The 16849-nt window shown below is 39.6% G+C and overlaps 2 protein-coding genes across 3 annotated transcripts; one reads left to right on the top strand and one right to left on the bottom strand.

The window, feature by feature from the left end:
• Positions 1 to 21: 21 nt before the first annotated feature.
• Positions 22 to 9361, bottom strand: LOC115052007 (anthrax toxin receptor 2-like). Of its 2 annotated transcripts, none has more exons than XM_029515871.1 (17): positions 9052 to 9361; positions 8475 to 8546; positions 7577 to 7648; positions 7328 to 7409; positions 6953 to 7057; positions 6482 to 6550; positions 5269 to 5349; positions 5113 to 5173; positions 4618 to 4713; positions 3723 to 3792; positions 1934 to 2012; positions 1764 to 1859; positions 1572 to 1625; positions 1072 to 1167; positions 673 to 846; positions 442 to 522; positions 22 to 162 (listed from the first exon to the last, which is right to left on the bottom strand). In XM_029515871.1, exons 1-17 carry the CDS (start codon positions 9174 to 9176, stop codon positions 124 to 126), a joined length of 1452 nt encoding a protein of 483 aa, XP_029371731.1. In that variant the 5' UTR covers positions 9177 to 9361; the 3' UTR covers positions 22 to 123. The 2 variants fall into 2 exon arrangements, with proteins under 2 accessions (XP_029371731.1, XP_029371732.1); XM_029515872.1 differs by having other exon boundaries at positions 8484 to 8546.
• Positions 9362 to 11487: 2126 nt separating this feature from the next.
• LOC115052136 (progestin and adipoQ receptor family member 3-like) lies at positions 11488 to 16849 on the top strand. The gene is made up of 7 exons (XM_029516079.1): positions 11488 to 11639; positions 12015 to 12258; positions 12393 to 12555; positions 13449 to 13604; positions 13716 to 13913; positions 14071 to 14161; positions 14725 to 16849. Exons 2-7 carry the CDS (start codon positions 12062 to 12064, stop codon positions 14856 to 14858), a joined length of 939 nt encoding a protein of 312 aa, XP_029371939.1. The 5' UTR covers positions 11488 to 11639; positions 12015 to 12061; the 3' UTR covers positions 14859 to 16849.

Raw genomic sequence — 16849 nt, 5'->3', positions numbered from 1 at the left:
AGGTAAAAGACTCCAAAATAAGTAAAATAATTTATTTACAAAACAAATACATTTTTAACTGTCCACATCAGTCATCTTTGGGTAAAAACAAGCGTGAAAAGTGTTGATCCTCATGTTCAAACATCAGTGACTCTGAACTCTGGTGAAGTTAATGCAGCGGCCCTGGAGTCAAGACAAAAGAGATTAGCGTCAAAAGAGGAAAGAGTTCAACCATTCATCACATAAATAGATGGTTATTGTGCTGTTGATCTGGATTAACATAAATCATTATCTGCAAACATGAAAACATCCCTCAATCATGTGAAGGAGCATGTTGAGTACAAATGCATCTTTGTGTTTGTTATTTTTTATTTTGTATATTTCCAAATTCACACATCCAGTAATAAATCACCACCCCAAACTAACAACATTAAATTAGGTGGTATTGCAGGTATTTCCCACCTTGTCCTGAGGTGTTGGCCTCATGATTGCCACTCTGTCGTACTGTCTCCTCAGTAACGCCAACAATGCATCAAAACGCCCCTGAAAGCCAAGTCAGATCAGGTTGAGTCGGTGAGTCAGTCAGAAAGATAAGACCCAAATTCAAATAAAGGGTTAAAGCAGGTTAAAATAATTTGGTGCCTGTGCCAAGTTTTCTCATAAATCCACTGACATCTAACCAAATGGTCTCACCTTGATAGGTGTGTACCATTTGGACTGTGATGGGGGGCTGTAGATAGGAGGAGGTCTTGGTGGGGGTCGGGGTATGATGGGCTCCTCAACTTCCTCCGGCATGGTGACCACGGCATTTTTTGCTTTCTCCAGCCGTGACCCTTCCTCTGTGGAGCCCTTCTGCCCCCAGCGCACCTAATTTAAACATGTGTGAGTGAATGGCTCGTATCACAGATCTGCCTGAGAGCGGCGGCACGGCAGCTAAATGGTTAGTGACACTGAACTCACACAGACTTGATCTCCACAGTATTTGATGTGTGTGTTCATCTGCATGTGGTCTTAGTCATGATGAATGCTGCTAAAAATACTAGAAATAAAGAAAGGACCATTATTGCAAATTGGGGATGTTTAAATGATTACCTCCATGCGTTTGATTCCTCCAGCACCCCTCCCTCCATAGTAGGAAGCATCCACTGTGGGCCACCTATGTTTGGGTGAGAGATTCTCCTCCGGCTCCTGAAAAATAATGAAGGTTAATCAAAATAATGGTCATATCCACAAAAAAAAAAGCTGTGTACTTTGTGAATCTTTTGCGGTTGTTCTTCTAAAATGATATTAAATTGTAATGTTATGCTGTATTTCAATTAAAATTAGATGACCGCTGATACCACATACTCTCCAGTCTTAGAGATTTATTGAAGAACAAAAGAAAGCTTTTTTTCCCCCCCATTTAGCTGACCTAAATAGTTCTTTCACTTTTTTTTCACTTGGTGGAGAGAAAATATCAAATTTTTATTTTCCAGAAGAGAGGCATCAGAGAAGCTCCAGTGCCACTATGGTGATGTGGCAGAGCCAAACCATCAGAAACCTTCTGCTAATGTAGCAGAAGCAGGTTTTTAAGCTGTCTTTGGTTTACTCACGGGGACAGGAGGAGGAGGAGGAGGGGGGCGAGACGGAGGCGGGTCTCTGATCACCTGGAACCAATAAGAGGGACTGTTACTTCTGCATCAAACTGCAACACTTGTTGCTTCTTTCGATAAACAACTAAGGCACTGATTATGGTTCATGCTTCCACAAGGGCTACATTTGAGTTGCAGAATACAGAGACTCACCACAGTGCAGCAAAGAGGCCAGAACCACCAGAGCAAAGCAAGAGCCAGTAACAGCAACAGGGCCAACAGCAGCCAGAGCACCCAGGTCCCATCAGACTGCAGTGAACGCAGACAGAAATCAGCATCACTCCTTCAAACCTCAAACCGAAAACGATGTTATTGATACTTACACACGAGGTGGCATAGATGGTGACGGGAGTGGAGATAAAGGATTGCCCATTGTTCAGACTAACCAGCACTTCAATGGATCTGGAATCATCACAACATGAATATTGCAAAATGTCACAAAAAGAACGAGACTGTCCACAGATGTTCAGAGCTCCCGGGGTGAGTTGAAAAACCAGACAAGAGCACTGAGAGGGGCTGTGTCTGTGTCTGGTGGATGGTGCAATATGAAAATACAGAATGAAAAAATGAAACCAATCAGTGCCATCAAGGGGCTGATCTATTTCACCACTATCCTAACAATGAGAAGGTTCTGGGTTTGAACCCCTTGGTCTGGGGCTCTAAATGTTGGCCACATTTCTTTGGGACTTTGCATGTGTGTGCTCCCTCAGGGTACCCCAGCTGTGAACGGTGTTTTGTGCGTATGTGTGGGTGCTGTGGTTGATGGCGACCTGCCCAGAGTGTACCCACCGTCGTCCAGTTTCAGCTGAGATTGGCTCCAGACACCCCTACCCTCTGCGGATCAGTGCACGGATAATGGACAAACTGGAAGTTATTCAACCAATTCTCTATTGTTGAGCCAATACTCTGCCTCTTAATGACGTAGAACGAATTCATCAGGGGTTGTCTTTCAGTTGTCACCATTGCTTCATATTTACAGAGTTGAAAGTAGCGCTGCCATGCGACTGTTGCTTCTGAGTGTGTTTGTCAGCTTCCGTGCTGGCCTTGAGGCGCATTAGTGCCAACAACAGTGACTCATTCAGAAAGGAGGTCCTTTCCCTTCATGTTCTTATCATATTATGAGCAGATTTCCTTTTTTCTATTTTCTACCACAGCTTGTGGTTAAATGATGTTTGTTTTTTACCTACGGAGCGTTACAGCTGGGATTGTTTCTGTTCTGTCCTTAGGAAATCAGACAATAAAACGATGCATGAGTGTTTGAGTGCGGTGTTAGAGAGTGGGCGAGGCATGATGGAAAGTGAGACATGGCTAGAGACAGATAGAGAGTGTGCCGTTTGAAGTGGTTGATGTTAAATCAGCGTTGGCTCGCCCTGCAAATGCCACAGAGATATTCTGGTTGGACTGGCTGCAGCTCATCCAACACTTTAAACTGGTTGAGCTGTTCACAGATTTTACTGGAAACATTGTACTTGTTCTTCTCTCTCTCTACACACACACACACACACAGATTTCATTTGCCCAGGCCTGGTGAAGAAACTTTGGCAGATTGAAACATTTTATTTTCATTTATTTTGAATCTACTTAAAATAAATGCATTGAATGTGTGAATTTCTTTTGCACCCCTGTAAAGACAGTATTGATTATTTCCATCTCAGTGACTGTTTTTAAATGGTAAAACAATAATATGCAGAATAGCGTTCCAGATCTGGATTTTCTTTTTTCCATATCATTATGTCTTTTTCTATTTATAGTAAACGGCTTCTTTATAGACCTAACAGTGAGAGAAAAGTCATTTTGAATCATTTTAATCACAAAGGCTGCAATAAAAAAAAACTGATGACAGTAAAGAGACCATATTACACAAATAAAGCTGAAGGCAATATTTCTCACTCATCTAACGTGAGTTTGGTGTCAGCAGCTGTTAATTGAGAAATTCTTGTGGGTAACTGCTTTCATACACCATCACATTAAGATAAGAAGGATCTCAATATCCTGCTTTGCCTATAAAGTAATTAAGTATGAATGCCTTTGCTTTTAGGAAGATACCTTGTATTGTGTCACTTAATTATATTTTGGCATGTGCACGTTTGTGTTTGGGTATCTTTTACTTACTGTCCAACTTCATGCAGGACAGGCGCTGGACACAGCAGATAGCCATCTCTAGCTACTATTGGCTTCTGGTCTGAGAAGAAACAGAGAGACACACACTGACTGCAGCTGCCTATAAAAAAAGAATTGCCTCACAAAGACTTTACAATCTAATTAAAAAGATATAAAAGCAACAAATTATGAAATAGTGAACAGATAATAAAACAAACAAATAATAAGTTTTCAGCTCAAACCAATATGGAAATACACTGACTGGGCCACAGTTATATGAATTTATTATTAGTTTACACAGTCTTCTTCAATTATTACCCTCAACTTTTGACATGGTGTTTACCATGACTATCTATTTAAAAAATATATAGAGAGACTTTCTTGTATTCTAAAATAAAAATATATAATAATAAAAAAAATCAGTCAGTGTCAGTGAAGTAAAAAAGCAATAGAGTTAAAGGAAAAATGAAAAAGATCCCAGCAATGGAGATAAAAATAAGTGAGCCAGATGAAGAAAAAGGAAGAGTTGATACAGTCATGTGTTGTCCCTTCATGGCCTCTCAGTGATACAGCTGCCCAACCCGCCCTCCATCGATCCCTTAATAGACTAACGACAGAGAACATGTCCTCCCTCCCTCTTCTCACTCTCATAATGTCTCCTCTGTTCTCCAGCTGAAGTCAATAAAAAGCAGCCACTGTTTGTGTCTGGACACAGTGACTCAGAGTTTCCACTGCAGCCCAGAGATCTGCACATTGTGTCACATTTCCCTTCATACACGTAACCCCACAATGCACCGCAGCATCAGCATGACGGGAACCTGCAACCTTAGTTCCTGCAACAGGTGCATCCTTTGCATTAGCATCCACAAGATAACTGTTTGTCTGACGAATGAGTGTGATCACTGACCGTATGTGTTCTGATTGACGGTAAGGAAGCAGAGGACGTTGTCGGCTCTCCTGGATCTGCTGAAGCCGCTGCCCCTTAACACCACATTGAATGACTCTGAAAAACATGAGACATATTGCTCAACTAGGATTCTGTACGGCATCAGAAGAAACATCTCTTTTTAGAAATTAAAAGAGCCTTTTAGAAAAAAGGCTTTTAGAGAAATGCTAACATTGCCATTCTAAAATTATACTAATGTGCTGATGCTGAATTGGTATGCTGTTCACCAGGTTTAGTGTCTTAGTTGTGCTAGCATGTAAACAATTTTAAACACGAACACTGAGCACAAAGAACAGCTGAAGCAATTAAGTACACCATAAAACAACAGTCAGAAAATGTGACTACAAAAGTTATTACAAACCATCCTGAAGGGAACATGTTATATTCTGTTATGATATATTATGGGACATTGTTGTATTCAAACATTACAGACACAACAAACTCTTCGCCACTTACCATTCACGCAAACACTTGATGGCTCTATTGTGAATGCATCAGTGCATGACTGCTTCAGGATCTGTGTGGAGAAACGGATGTAACGGCCTCAGTGCTATGCCACGCACAATCTACCTGCCCCTCGATGTTGCTGCGCATATTTACAGGCGACCTCACCGAGTTGACGATGTCTTTAAGGGCATGAAACCCGGACAAAACCGGAAAGACTTGCTCTGTGCCGTCTGCTATTTCAGCAAGCTGTGTGAGAAGAAATGAGAAGTGCAATTTATGCTGCATTCACTTTATTTCCAAATTCTTCCACTAGTTCTGGTTCTGTGCTTCAGCATCATTTAGGGAGGGAAAGCCTCTGACTGGAAGATGAAAGCTCTGGACAGCTGGCTGCAGCTTTCATCTCCTGCTTTAATGATAGCAGAACAGGAAGCTTGTCTGGCATTTTTCAATTTGAGAGTGAGGTAATTACTTCCTCCTCAAACCAGAGAACAGGCTGGGTCAGTAACCAAGCGGAGAATCTCTTGCACCAGTTGACTACTGTAGACTTCCTGGCCATGAGTTATGCACCTTCCAAATCATAAAGCTGTCCTTATTTATACGTATTATGACCCTAATGATGTGATTAAGGCTGCAGCAAGAACAAAACACTAAAGCAAAGGTTACACAACCATGGATTCCACTTAAAAAGGAACATTGCAGGATTATATTCCTCAACAATCAATGAATACTGTTTTGTTTGTACTCTGTACAAGGGAGACCAGATATCATAGCAAACACAGCGGTGCAGTTGTTTTGAATCATTGTCGTATTCACAGGATAATACTTATTTATATTCAGTTTTTTTAATCTCTTTATCTCAGCACAGTCAGGAGAGGTTTGGTTCTTATTCTGCATGAAAACAAACTTGCTGTCCATCTTCAAGTCAGTGTTTTCATTACTAACACAGTGCTTCCTTTCATCAACCTGATACCGCCGCAGGAAGAAGTCAAAGGCTCACTAAGGAAATGATAACTCAATCCAAATTTATTCCATGTTTTTACATAAACTGAACGCAGCATAAGCCATAAATTATGAATCTCTATCAGCTGCCTGCTGTGCTATCCTTTGGCAGGATTTAGTTAAACTCAAACAAACTCAGCAAAAAGGTCAAGGTGGGTTAGAAAATCTGTGGCAAGAAAAACTGTCTATTGGCGTTTTGATAGTGACCTAACACACTGACACATGCATGGACACACACATCCACACAGAAAGACAAATAAAGCCAACAGCCAACAGCATCACTAACAGAGAGAAGTCTTGTTTCACACAGCCCTGCATGGTAGAAACCACATAGAAGACAAAACAAAGAGAGAGAAGTGAAAACATCAAGCCCTCCTACCTGTTTATGGTCAAAATCCATGACTCCAACACAGTAAACTCTGGCTCCAAACCCCCTGGCTTTATCAGCCTGGGAGCGACAGACAATTTGGAGTGTAATTTTGCTTGTTACTAGTCATGTATTGCAAATCAAATCCAATTTGAACATTTTATCTTTAAATCTGTATGTTTTCCATTACAGTCAGCATTTTTCCACAAGATATGACATGTATAACATGTAGAAGGGTGACTTCCTTCCATGCAGTTTCACTGCATGCAACATGATATAAAAATCAATATGTTCACTCATGAATCTTTAAATAGTGTGTAACAACTCTGTAAAACAAAAAAGTGCTTTCTATGAAAACCAAACTTCAGAGTAGTGTTCTAACATTAAAACTGTAATCCAGGAAATAAATACTTTTATTTGTGTGCATTCATCTGCTATCCTCACTAGTGTGTGTGCGTGTGTGTGTGTGTGTGTGTGTGATACCTCTTGTACACTAAGTTCATAGGGGTAGACCTCCAGCTTGCCATCAGTCAGAATGATGATGATGCTCGATGATGGTGAAGTTTGTGCCTTCATCTGCTCCGACACCTGACGGGTAAATAGATAAATATTCAGAGGAGGAAAGGAATCTGTTTCAACTGCCAAATCCAGATTACACACTATGCACATGTGTATCTCTAAAAGGATCATGGCACATTAAATGTGTCCACACATCACAATTTTTTTAATTATAGACTAATATAGTTATATTTACAGAGTTTTGCATAGTTGTTGAAAATATCAACTTCAAGCTGTGTGTAAGCAATGCGGCTCCTAGAAATCACAATGGTTTGTCAAAATTTATACCAGTGTACGTACCGCTTTCATGCCTTCGTGCATGTAAGTTTCACCGGCAGGCTTGATTTGGATCAGCTTCTTCAAACCTTCATCGATTTTTGACCTTAGCAGAACGATGACACAGCAGGGAGCAGCAGCAGAGTGTAAATAAAGTCAGATAAGAGCCCAGTTTTTGTATGAGCTGGTTATCACTGTTGTTTTTTCAGAGAGTTTCGCTGAGAAGTAGAAAAAAACATTTATTATATATTCTTTTTAAATTTAGGACTGTACCTGTCTCCAGTTAGTGGAAGAATTACAACTGCTCTGGCTGAGAAGACTATGTAGGAGACCCTCATTCTGGGGCTGTAAGACACAAACATACACAACCTGGGAGTCTCACCTGCAGTCCTAAAGTTAATTTTTAAGGGCCAAAATTACTTGTAACATAATGAAATGAAATGAATGAAATGATATAATGAAATCATTGAGATGCTGTAATGGACGAGACTTGACTCAGACTAAAACAAACATAACAAAACAGACCATAGTGTACTTCTAAACATAAATCAGCATACTACTAAATGACAAGCATAGCAATAACTCAAGCAGGATTTGATTTCACTGAATGTTTTCTGTTTTTGTTTTTGTTTTGTTTTTAGTTTTTTTGTTGTTGTTTTTTTTTTACCGGAGAAGAAGCTAACTTTTTAACCTGGTAAGCTTCACTTCTTTGGTACACCCCTCAGGCTGTAAAGGGTTGTCAGCACCACCTCCAACATCTGGCTGGATTTTTTTTGTAATTATATTTAGCAACCTGCTATTAAGCCTAAAGATATCTCTCACACACACACACACACACACACACACACACACACATACACCCTCAGCACCATTACCCAGAGGGACTTTGGAGCAGTTGGTGGCCTTGAATGAAGTACACCACCCAAAATAGCAATGCCCTACTTTTCTACTAGCTAACAACTGTTTGTGTTGTGTTGAAACTATGAGTTCTTGCATTTGGAAATGCAAGAAGTCAAATGTGCAAAATAATTTGTTGCCCTAATCATCTAATTTGGCTTTTGTCTGCCAGTTTTTTTCTGGAATAAATACGCCTAACATTTTAGGGAGGAGGTGACAGAAGTGCAAGAGAGAAGGATTGTCATCACAAAATGGAAAAACACACATTACGTACCTAACAAACCTGTTGGTGAGCTGCTCTGCAAATCCGTAGATCTCATCCCAGTGTCCCGACACACTGCCTGACCTGCAAAAACAGACAGCCCTGAAATTATACATTTCAAACACACAAAGGCTGAAAAATCTGATAATCCAATATATAATTTATCTCCAATTCAGTATCTCCATTCAGTTCAAAACTGGGTAATTTATTAGTTTGGATTATTTAGCAATTTTTACTCAGTTTGAACCAGAACAAAGAGTTGACAAACAAATCATGAATTCTGTCATTGCTGGAAAGTCTGCCAACAACATAATAGACAGGGAGGAACTTGAAAAGTGAACTTTCTCCAAGTACACACTTCCAACAATGATGGCCACAATAAATAGTTTCAAGAAAACCTGTCTGCAGTGAAGCAGCAGAGGAACATGGTTAACTAAACACAGCCATACATGGAGAAGACTGAATCATAGACTGGCCCAGCGCTGGGCTAGCAAATACTAAATGAATATGTTTCTCTCTGCCTGTTGCCTCCTGCATTTCTTCTCCTACAAACACATGAGGACAGACACATCCATTATCCAGCGCTCACCTGTCCAAAACAAAATAAACATCAAACGCTGCATCGCAGGAAGCTTCATCGCCATCATGCAGCGATGAATTTACAAAGGCACCAACAAAAAGCATGAAGTGGCCGATTATCCATATTCCATCCATAATCCGTGCGTTTCATATCAGCAGTGGATTTGTTTCAAAGACAGGACTGTTTTCCTCAGATCAGCCGGTCCAGCTTCATCTCCACAGCATCAGCAGCTCACATGCAGAACTACTGTGTGTATGCGTGTATGCGCGTATGTGTGCGTGTGTGTGTGTGTGTGTGTGTGTGTGTGAGTATGTGTGTCGTTGACACTGTATATCAGTGTGTTGAGTTCACTGACAGCAGCAGCCTCAAAATGACATTAATGGGCGGGGCACGCAACTGTGACGTCACAGCAGCTGCAACGAGCCCAGCACCGGATTCTTCAAAATAAAGAATAAAAGTAAGGAAAGTGAATCAGACAACATATATCAAAACTATTTGTGTAAAATAGTTTAAAAAGAATACACTTCCACGTTTTATTTTTACGTATCTATTACATTTACATTTCATTTCCGTTTGGATTTTTGTCAGTTTGTTTTTTTTAAAGATGGCTGTGTTGATGTATTTATTATTATGGTTGTTTATGTTACTAATACTACATTATACAAGTTGTGTAGTCAAGAACATTTTTAATTTGTTGCCATGGAAATTAAAGTAAATAATGTACTATTTTCAAAGCTTTTTAGGCAGTAAAGCCAAATATATCAGACATCTACATTAAATACTGTATGTTTAAATTGTTTCATTTTAAGTTGAAAAATACTCAAAAGTGGGAAAAAAGAGATTTCATCACTCATTTCCCTTTGATGTGATTTGCTGTGTCCTTTTATTTTGAAGGACAATGCTGTTTTTGTAGCTAATTGCATTAGACTTCCCAGTAATTAGCTGGGCAAATGGCAAAGGGATGTAAATAGTCACTGACTGATTAATAACAGCACATAACTTTTCCTGCATTTATTAACATACATGTGAGATGTACTCCATTGAATTAAGATTCCAACTCTTTCAGTTTGTTTGAAATTGGTTATCCTGTTGTTACCCAGGATTTTTTTTCTCCACCAAATGATAATCACTCACCAGCAGTGGCAAATTAGATTGCAAACAAACCATTCATTGGCTTTCTGTTCAAGACAAACAAGCAGATCATGTCTTTGTAAATCTGTTACAGATGGGAAGCAGATTGTAGAGGCTAACACAATGTCCATTATATGTCAGACATTTCATGCTTAGCATGAGTCTTATACAGAAAATAGTTTTTAAAAAATGTATCTTATTCCTTTGTCTCAGGAAACTATAGACCCTTGTTAATGGGATCAAACTCATTTTTTCAGTTCTTTCAAACATGGTTTTCCAACATTCAAACAAGTCAATGCCCTCAAAATCTTACCTCCTCTCTCTCTCTCTCTCAAATGCTTGATACAGTTAGATGTCATCAATCTTCTGTGCTCAACAAACTCTAGAAGTTTGTATGTTTTGTGGTGCTGTAACTATATAATTTAATGTACTTGCAGCAAGGATGCAAAGCACTGACTGCTTTGCATTCCTTGTGAGTTAAATTTCAACTCTTAAGAGGAATAAAATCATAACAGCAAGCAGCCCAGATAATAACATACCGAAGTCATTGCATCAGCAAATGGCATGTGTCCTGTTTAATTTTGCGCTCGCCATGGATCCCCCTTGGATATTTTGTGGATGGCTGTTTTGAATTATGTAATCCGTGTTTTATTTCAGGGTGTAGTTGGAGGAACATGTGTATAAAATTATGATTTGTCGTCATGAAACAAGTTTGAATGTGTATTGTAATGAATGCAGGCACACAATGAGGAAGAATTACAAGAATTACAGTGTTGAAGGAAGTGTTTTCTCTAAAGTTAAAGGTTCTTTGGAGTGGATAATAAAGGAATACCTGAGCTTGAGAACTCAGTTCAAAATGTGAGAGGCTCCCTGTCAAAGCTACAGGTGGACAGACACCTTTCCATAAAAAATGTGTTGGTTTGCCCAGGCTGATGGAAGAAATTAGGCTCCAGGAGAGAAACATTTGAATGATATATGACCACAGTATATGCCTCCATCCAATCAATAAAATGCAATCGTGTAGGCCCCATGAATAAAGCCACATTAGACTGAAACTCTTGCCAAAGGCATGGGTGGGATTTTCATTCCAGTTTTTGGTGGAGCAGTGTTCTGGGAAGCATTCAGACCGCAACAACAAAACACACTTTAATGCGTGCAAAATAAAAGAAAATCCTCAGAAGTATTGTTTTTAGGACACAAGAGATTTCTTTTTTCTTTCTCCATTTCCTCTGTGGCTCCATTCACACCAGCAGATGGCAGCAAAGTGCAGTTTCACAGCAGCCACCAACAACAAAGAGAAGAAGAACGAAGGCAGGTTTGCTGTTGTTTCCAGGAACCTGACTGTTGTATGTAATGTCATTTTTCTAAAATGTTGTTTCTTTAAATCGCTTTATTAGCTCACTGGCGGCCTAGACATGGCTGTGTGTGGCCGAACAAAGAGGTGGACAGTCGGACTGTGACTGATGGTGAGTTTTGTGAAGCTGATTTCAGCCTGTTCTGACAGGATGAGATCAAAACAATGCCTAAATGTCAAGGTTAGCATTGGCGCTAGCTAGCTGGATTTGGTTAGCCTGACATGGCCTCGCAGTAAAACAATATCCGTCTGTGCAGCAGTTTTTTTTTTTTTTTTTTAAAGCTTTTTCCCCCATCACAAAGTGAGACAGGAAAGAGTTAAATGTGTTTTCTAAACAGGAGCATTCAAAGTTGGAACAGAATCCTCCAGCTAGTGACACATATTCCTGTGATTGTCTTGCTTTTTTATATGAATAATTAGCTTAGCACCTCAATAAAATCACAAAGTGCCACAAACAGACCAGTCCTTTCCTCTTTCCAACTTTCAGCCTTCTACATCCTCCCCTGGCCTGGTACCGGAGGAGCCGAGAGCAGGATGCTGCTGAAGATGCCCCAGAAGCTGCTGAAAACTGCCCACTACATCGAGCTGGGCAGCTACCAGCACTGGCCGATACTGATACCCCAGAGGATCAGGCTGTACACATACGAGCAGATCCCCCTCTTCCTCAAAGAAAACCCCTTCATCACAGACGGTTACCGAGCTCATCTGCCTTCCAAGCTCTGCCTTAAGAGGTCCCTCTGCCTTTGCTCTGTCCTAATAATGAGTCTCTGTAGGCCCCATGCATGCAGACATTCTGACGTCCTTTTTTTTTTTTTTGCTCATGTGTTTACATATATATTTGTTTGTCTCCTGTGTTTTCATGCAGTATTTTCATTCTGTCCAATGAGACGGTGAACATCTGGAGCCACCTACTGGGCTTCTTGCTCTTCTTCTCTCTGGGGGTCAACGACCTCTCCACAGTGCTGCCAGCGTCCGGAGCTAACAGAGAGGACTACGTCATCTACACTATTGGGCTGTTCTGCTTCCAGGTAAGAGCTGTCTATGAAGCATATGATGCAGAGGTTATTATTTCAATTGATTATTTAATCTTGGTCCGTAACATAAAAAGATGGATAAAGTTTACATGGGCATGTTTTTCCAGTTGCTGTAAAATGTAAAATAATAGCTGTACTTTCCCTCACACTGGCCTTGTTGCTTATCTTGCTTATCTTATCTATCTCTTTACATGAAATTGAATACAACAGTGTTGTTTCATGAAAGTCGCACTGTATGTTGGGATTTTGAGTGTTTGCTTCATACTTAAAAAGACAATATTCCCCTGCTTAAAAAAGTATATGCATGGTCCCATCTGTATGTGTGTGAGTGGAGAAGTTTGCTCCTTAACTAATAGATTGCTGGGTTATTTATTTTCTATTAGCTGTTTAACTAGTTTATCGTGTACATCTTCATTAGTTGAGTATTATATGTGAATAAAGGTATAACAGAGCCTTGCATTGCAGTGAATGTGCGGAGGATGACCAACTCATTCATGTAGTTTTAAATTTCCTGCCACAGGTGCATTCAGTTCACTTCAACCTGCCCAGATATGTAAGCAATTGTCGTAATTGGTAGAATAAAGGATCATGTAGACGCGGTAATAAGTGGTTGTGTGTTAGCTGCGTGTGGTGTACAGTATGTCATCTTCTCAACTTCCTCACAAATGGTTATTCCTCAAGGTTAGTTCACATACTGCATTCAAAACAGGACTTTTTATTTTATATTTAAAACCGAAAATGGTAATAAAATGAGCTGAAATGGCATGGAAATGATAATATTAAAAACTGCTCTAAACCAATGTTGTGGAAGTTGTGAAAACTAAAAAAAAAATAAAAAAATAACAATATCTTTGAGTATTTAAAAATACTGTGTGTTTTCATCCCAGGTGTGCATGTTGTGTTCAGTGGGATATCACCTGTTTTCATGCCACCGATCAGAGAAGACGTCCCGTCGCTGGCTGGCATTAGACTATGCAGGCATCTCTGTTGGCATCTTGGGCTGCTATGTACCTGGGATCTTCTACGCATTCTACTGTAATGCTGTAGGTGTTAACACTTGAGATAGAAGTGTCTACCACTGTGATAGCAAAAGAAACAGAAGCTCCTGCTGTGATGTTTCTATATGTTCTCTGGTTTGTTGCTCTCCCATGTAGTTCTGGAGACAGGTCTACTTGCTCACGGTCCTGTCCCTGATCCTGGCGGTCTTCAGCGCTCAGGTCCACCCTCGTTACCTCAGTAACGACTGGCAACGGATACGCACAGTCATCTTCTGCTGTGTGGCTGGCATAAGTGTGATTCCTGCGTGCCACTGGGTTTTGCTAACTGGTGGATTCAGCTCTGATGTCGTGAAGGTCAGGACAATGCAGTTGTGTTAGGAAAAAGAGCAAAGTTAAAGTTTGGATGGAATCATTGTCATGATTTTTATTGCTGCTGTTTTTTTAACCGCCATATGCACGAATCCTTACTCTCCCAATACTGCTAAATCTTGGATTTTTTTTGTATGCACAGCTGTTCCTACCTCGCGTGATAGTGATGTACCTGATAGCTGGATCTGCCTTCCTGTTCTATGTCACCAAAATACCTGAACGCTATTTCCCAGGTGAGTCTCTGTTATTTATTATTATACATTATTATTTATTGTACTGTTAATTGAACTACAATACAAAACACTTTTAAAAAGTTTCACATTAGTTTTTGACTTCAGACAGCTTTATGGAATTAGGACAATTAATGTGTGAAACTGAGTAAATAAACAAAATGATTTCAGCATTTTATAACCAGCATATTTATTTGCTAATATGTAACTTAATTATTTAATGGATATATATATATTTTAAGAATAAAAAAACAACCACAACAAACAAATAAACAATCTTTTAGTTACTGCTGACAAAACAGTCTTACTTCAAGGACCATTTAGTAGCTGCTTTTGATCTTTGGTTCATGATATCACTTGATCTTTAACAGCACCAAAGTGTTTGCCAGCTGTCATTAAATAGCGGATATTTCATTATTGAGTGTTGCACATATTCAATCTCTTTCAGCAATTGAATGTGAAGCTTATCTAAAGTTATTTGCCAATTTATTTATTTGTTTGTTTATTCAAAATTTGAAGGAAGTACAAGTTAACACAACAATTATTGTTTTAATTTCCCCTCCCAGGTCAGGTGAACTACCTGGGTGCCAGTCATCAGTTGTGGCACATACTAGTGGTGGTGATGTTTTACTGGTGGCACCAGACTGCTGTGTACATCATGCACTTTAGGCACACTCAGCCCTGCACCAGTACCCTGTAACCTATACCAGCATCAGTTAAGTGAAACTGATCAAATTATCTTGTTTAAAAGGTTTATTGGCTGTAGGTTAATCACCAATTAAACACACTTTGTTAATTCAAAACTTTCTAACCATGGCAGTTGCTGGTTAGAAGTGACTATCTAAATGTCTGTTAACCACTAACTACCAGGAGCGCTAAGCTGCTGGGTAATATTGAAATGCCTGCGCCTGCGCGGGAAGCTGTTAAAGGCCAGTAACCCTTTGTAAAGTCTCGCCTAGCAGTAGATATCAGTTACAAGACTTAAATTATCCTGGCTGAATGGCAACAGACCAGTGCCTGTGATGTTTAGTAGTTCCAGGTCATTGGCTAGTCAGAAGAGCTAAGTTTAACCTTCAACGACCATAAACTGATGTCAAAAGTAAAGCAACTGTGAACAAACCCCCTGAAGGACAGAAACTTCCTGACATAAAAACCCTGATGTTGTATTAAAACCATCACATCAATGCATGGAGCTATTTATTTGTACGTAGAACAAACTCAACTTAGGTGTTTTTATTGATAACTCTGTTCTTTTTGTAGTTGGTTGACATTTGTATAAAAGAAAATAGCTAATCTGAGCAAGCTAGTCTGCCTATGGTTTATCTTAACTCTCAGTTCAATGCTGCATGAAACGCCGAGACAAATGATGTAAAGAAACAAAAGATCATGAGCTCTAGGAATAACTGAATGCACAAAGAAACAATGCTTCAAGTATTTGGAGCTTTTAGATAAATAGTTTTAGGTCAGTGTGCAACAGAAAAAATGGAAATATGTTTTGGCTTTGGAACAAGTAAGGTGCCAGTTTAACAGCAGAACAGAAGATGACTTTTCTTATTAAATGTCTGAGGAATTACCCCTTAACAGCTTGAGTGCTACAGTAAAGGCAGTGAAATCACATCTTTTTCTGCCGTCAGCAGTAGCAGGTCGTAAGAATTGGTCAGCCACCTACCTTATCTATCATAGGGATTAACACTTATCAGCTGTAGTGGTTATCAGTTGGAACGTATCAGTTGTTTTAAAATCTACTGTAAAGGCTGGATGTGAAAAATATTGCCTGCAAAGCAGTGGTTTGAGAAAGATCAACATGAAATGGGGCATGCATTATAAATAATTCATTTTCTCCAGTACAATTTGGGACAGCTGCACATTTCAGTAGGTTTGTGTGTGTTCCTCCATTATTCCCTTTGCCATTTCATCTTCTTTTGCCTTGCCTGAAGTGGTTAGTGCTGTTGCCTCACAACAAGAAGGTCGCGGGTTGGCTTCCTGGGGTTAGATTCTGCACGGAGTGTGTTCTCTCCGTGCCTGCATGGGTTTCCTCCTACTGTCCAAAGACTCTAAATTGTCCGTAGGTCTGTGGTTGTTGGTCTCTGTCTGTCTCTGTGTTTGCCCTCTGATGGACTGGTGACCTGTCCAGGGTGTACCCTGCCCCTGCCAAATGTATGAGCTGGGGTGGCTCCAGCTCCCCTGTGACCTGGATACAGATAGGCGGTAGAAGATGAATGAAGGATTGTTTGATTATTTGTATTGTATGCGCACTTAATGTTACAATCAATTTTAGTTTAAGAGATGAACAAGAATCAGAGCAAAGTGATCAATTTCAGACATATTTTTTTGCTGTAAGACCCTGAGGCCAGTATGTTTTTTTTTTAGTGGTGAGATTTAATATTTTGAACAAATTATGAATTCAGAGTGAAAACAGTTAAAGAGTAGGAAAATGCACTTTGCAGTAAAAGAACAAATCACTTCATTATGCCTTTTTTTGCGTGGGATTTTATTTTTGAATATGGCCCTCTGATTATCACAAACTGCTTGATGTTTTCATAAGTTATACTTGTGATCATGTCATCTATTGTTTGTGCATTTGCTGAATATTATTTGTATGATGGCACTGAATTTTGAGATCTTATATTTATTTCAGTGCCTCTGTGAAAATATATTTTTAAAAATTTTGAATGAATAAAGAATGCTGGG

The sequence above is a fragment of the Echeneis naucrates genome, chromosome 12, assembly GCF_900963305.1.
Source record: "Echeneis naucrates chromosome 12, fEcheNa1.1, whole genome shotgun sequence".
In the NCBI taxonomy this organism is placed as follows: Eukaryota; Metazoa; Chordata; class Actinopteri; order Carangiformes; family Echeneidae; genus Echeneis; species Echeneis naucrates.
The sequence above is the reverse complement of the archived record's forward strand: the minus strand, read 5'-3'. Positions and strand labels throughout refer to the sequence as shown.

Excerpts from the sequence above, each read along its gene's own strand:
- LOC115052136 (XM_029516079.1), top strand. The coding sequence starts at position 12,062 with ATGCTGCTGAAGATGCCCCAGAAGCTGCTGAAAACTGCCCACTACATC. Across the intron at positions 12,556-13,448 it reads TTGGGCTGTTCTGCTTCCAG|GTGTGCATGTTGTGTTCAGT; the intron begins GTAAGAGCTGTC and ends TTTTCATCCCAG. Across the intron at positions 13,605-13,715 it reads ACGCATTCTACTGTAATGCT|TTCTGGAGACAGGTCTACTT; the intron begins GTAGGTGTTAAC and ends TCTCCCATGTAG.
- LOC115052007 (XM_029515871.1), bottom strand. The coding sequence starts at position 9,176 with ATGGATGGAATATGGATAATCGGCCACTTCATGCTTTTTGTTGGTGCC. Across the intron at positions 2,013-3,722 it reads GTCCTGCATGAAGTTGGACA|ATCCATTGAAGTGCTGGTTA; the intron begins GTAAGTAAAAGA and ends TGATGATTCCAG. Across the intron at positions 523-672 it reads AATGGTACACACCTATCAAG|GGGCGTTTTGATGCATTGTT; the intron begins GTGAGACCATTT and ends CTTGGCTTTCAG.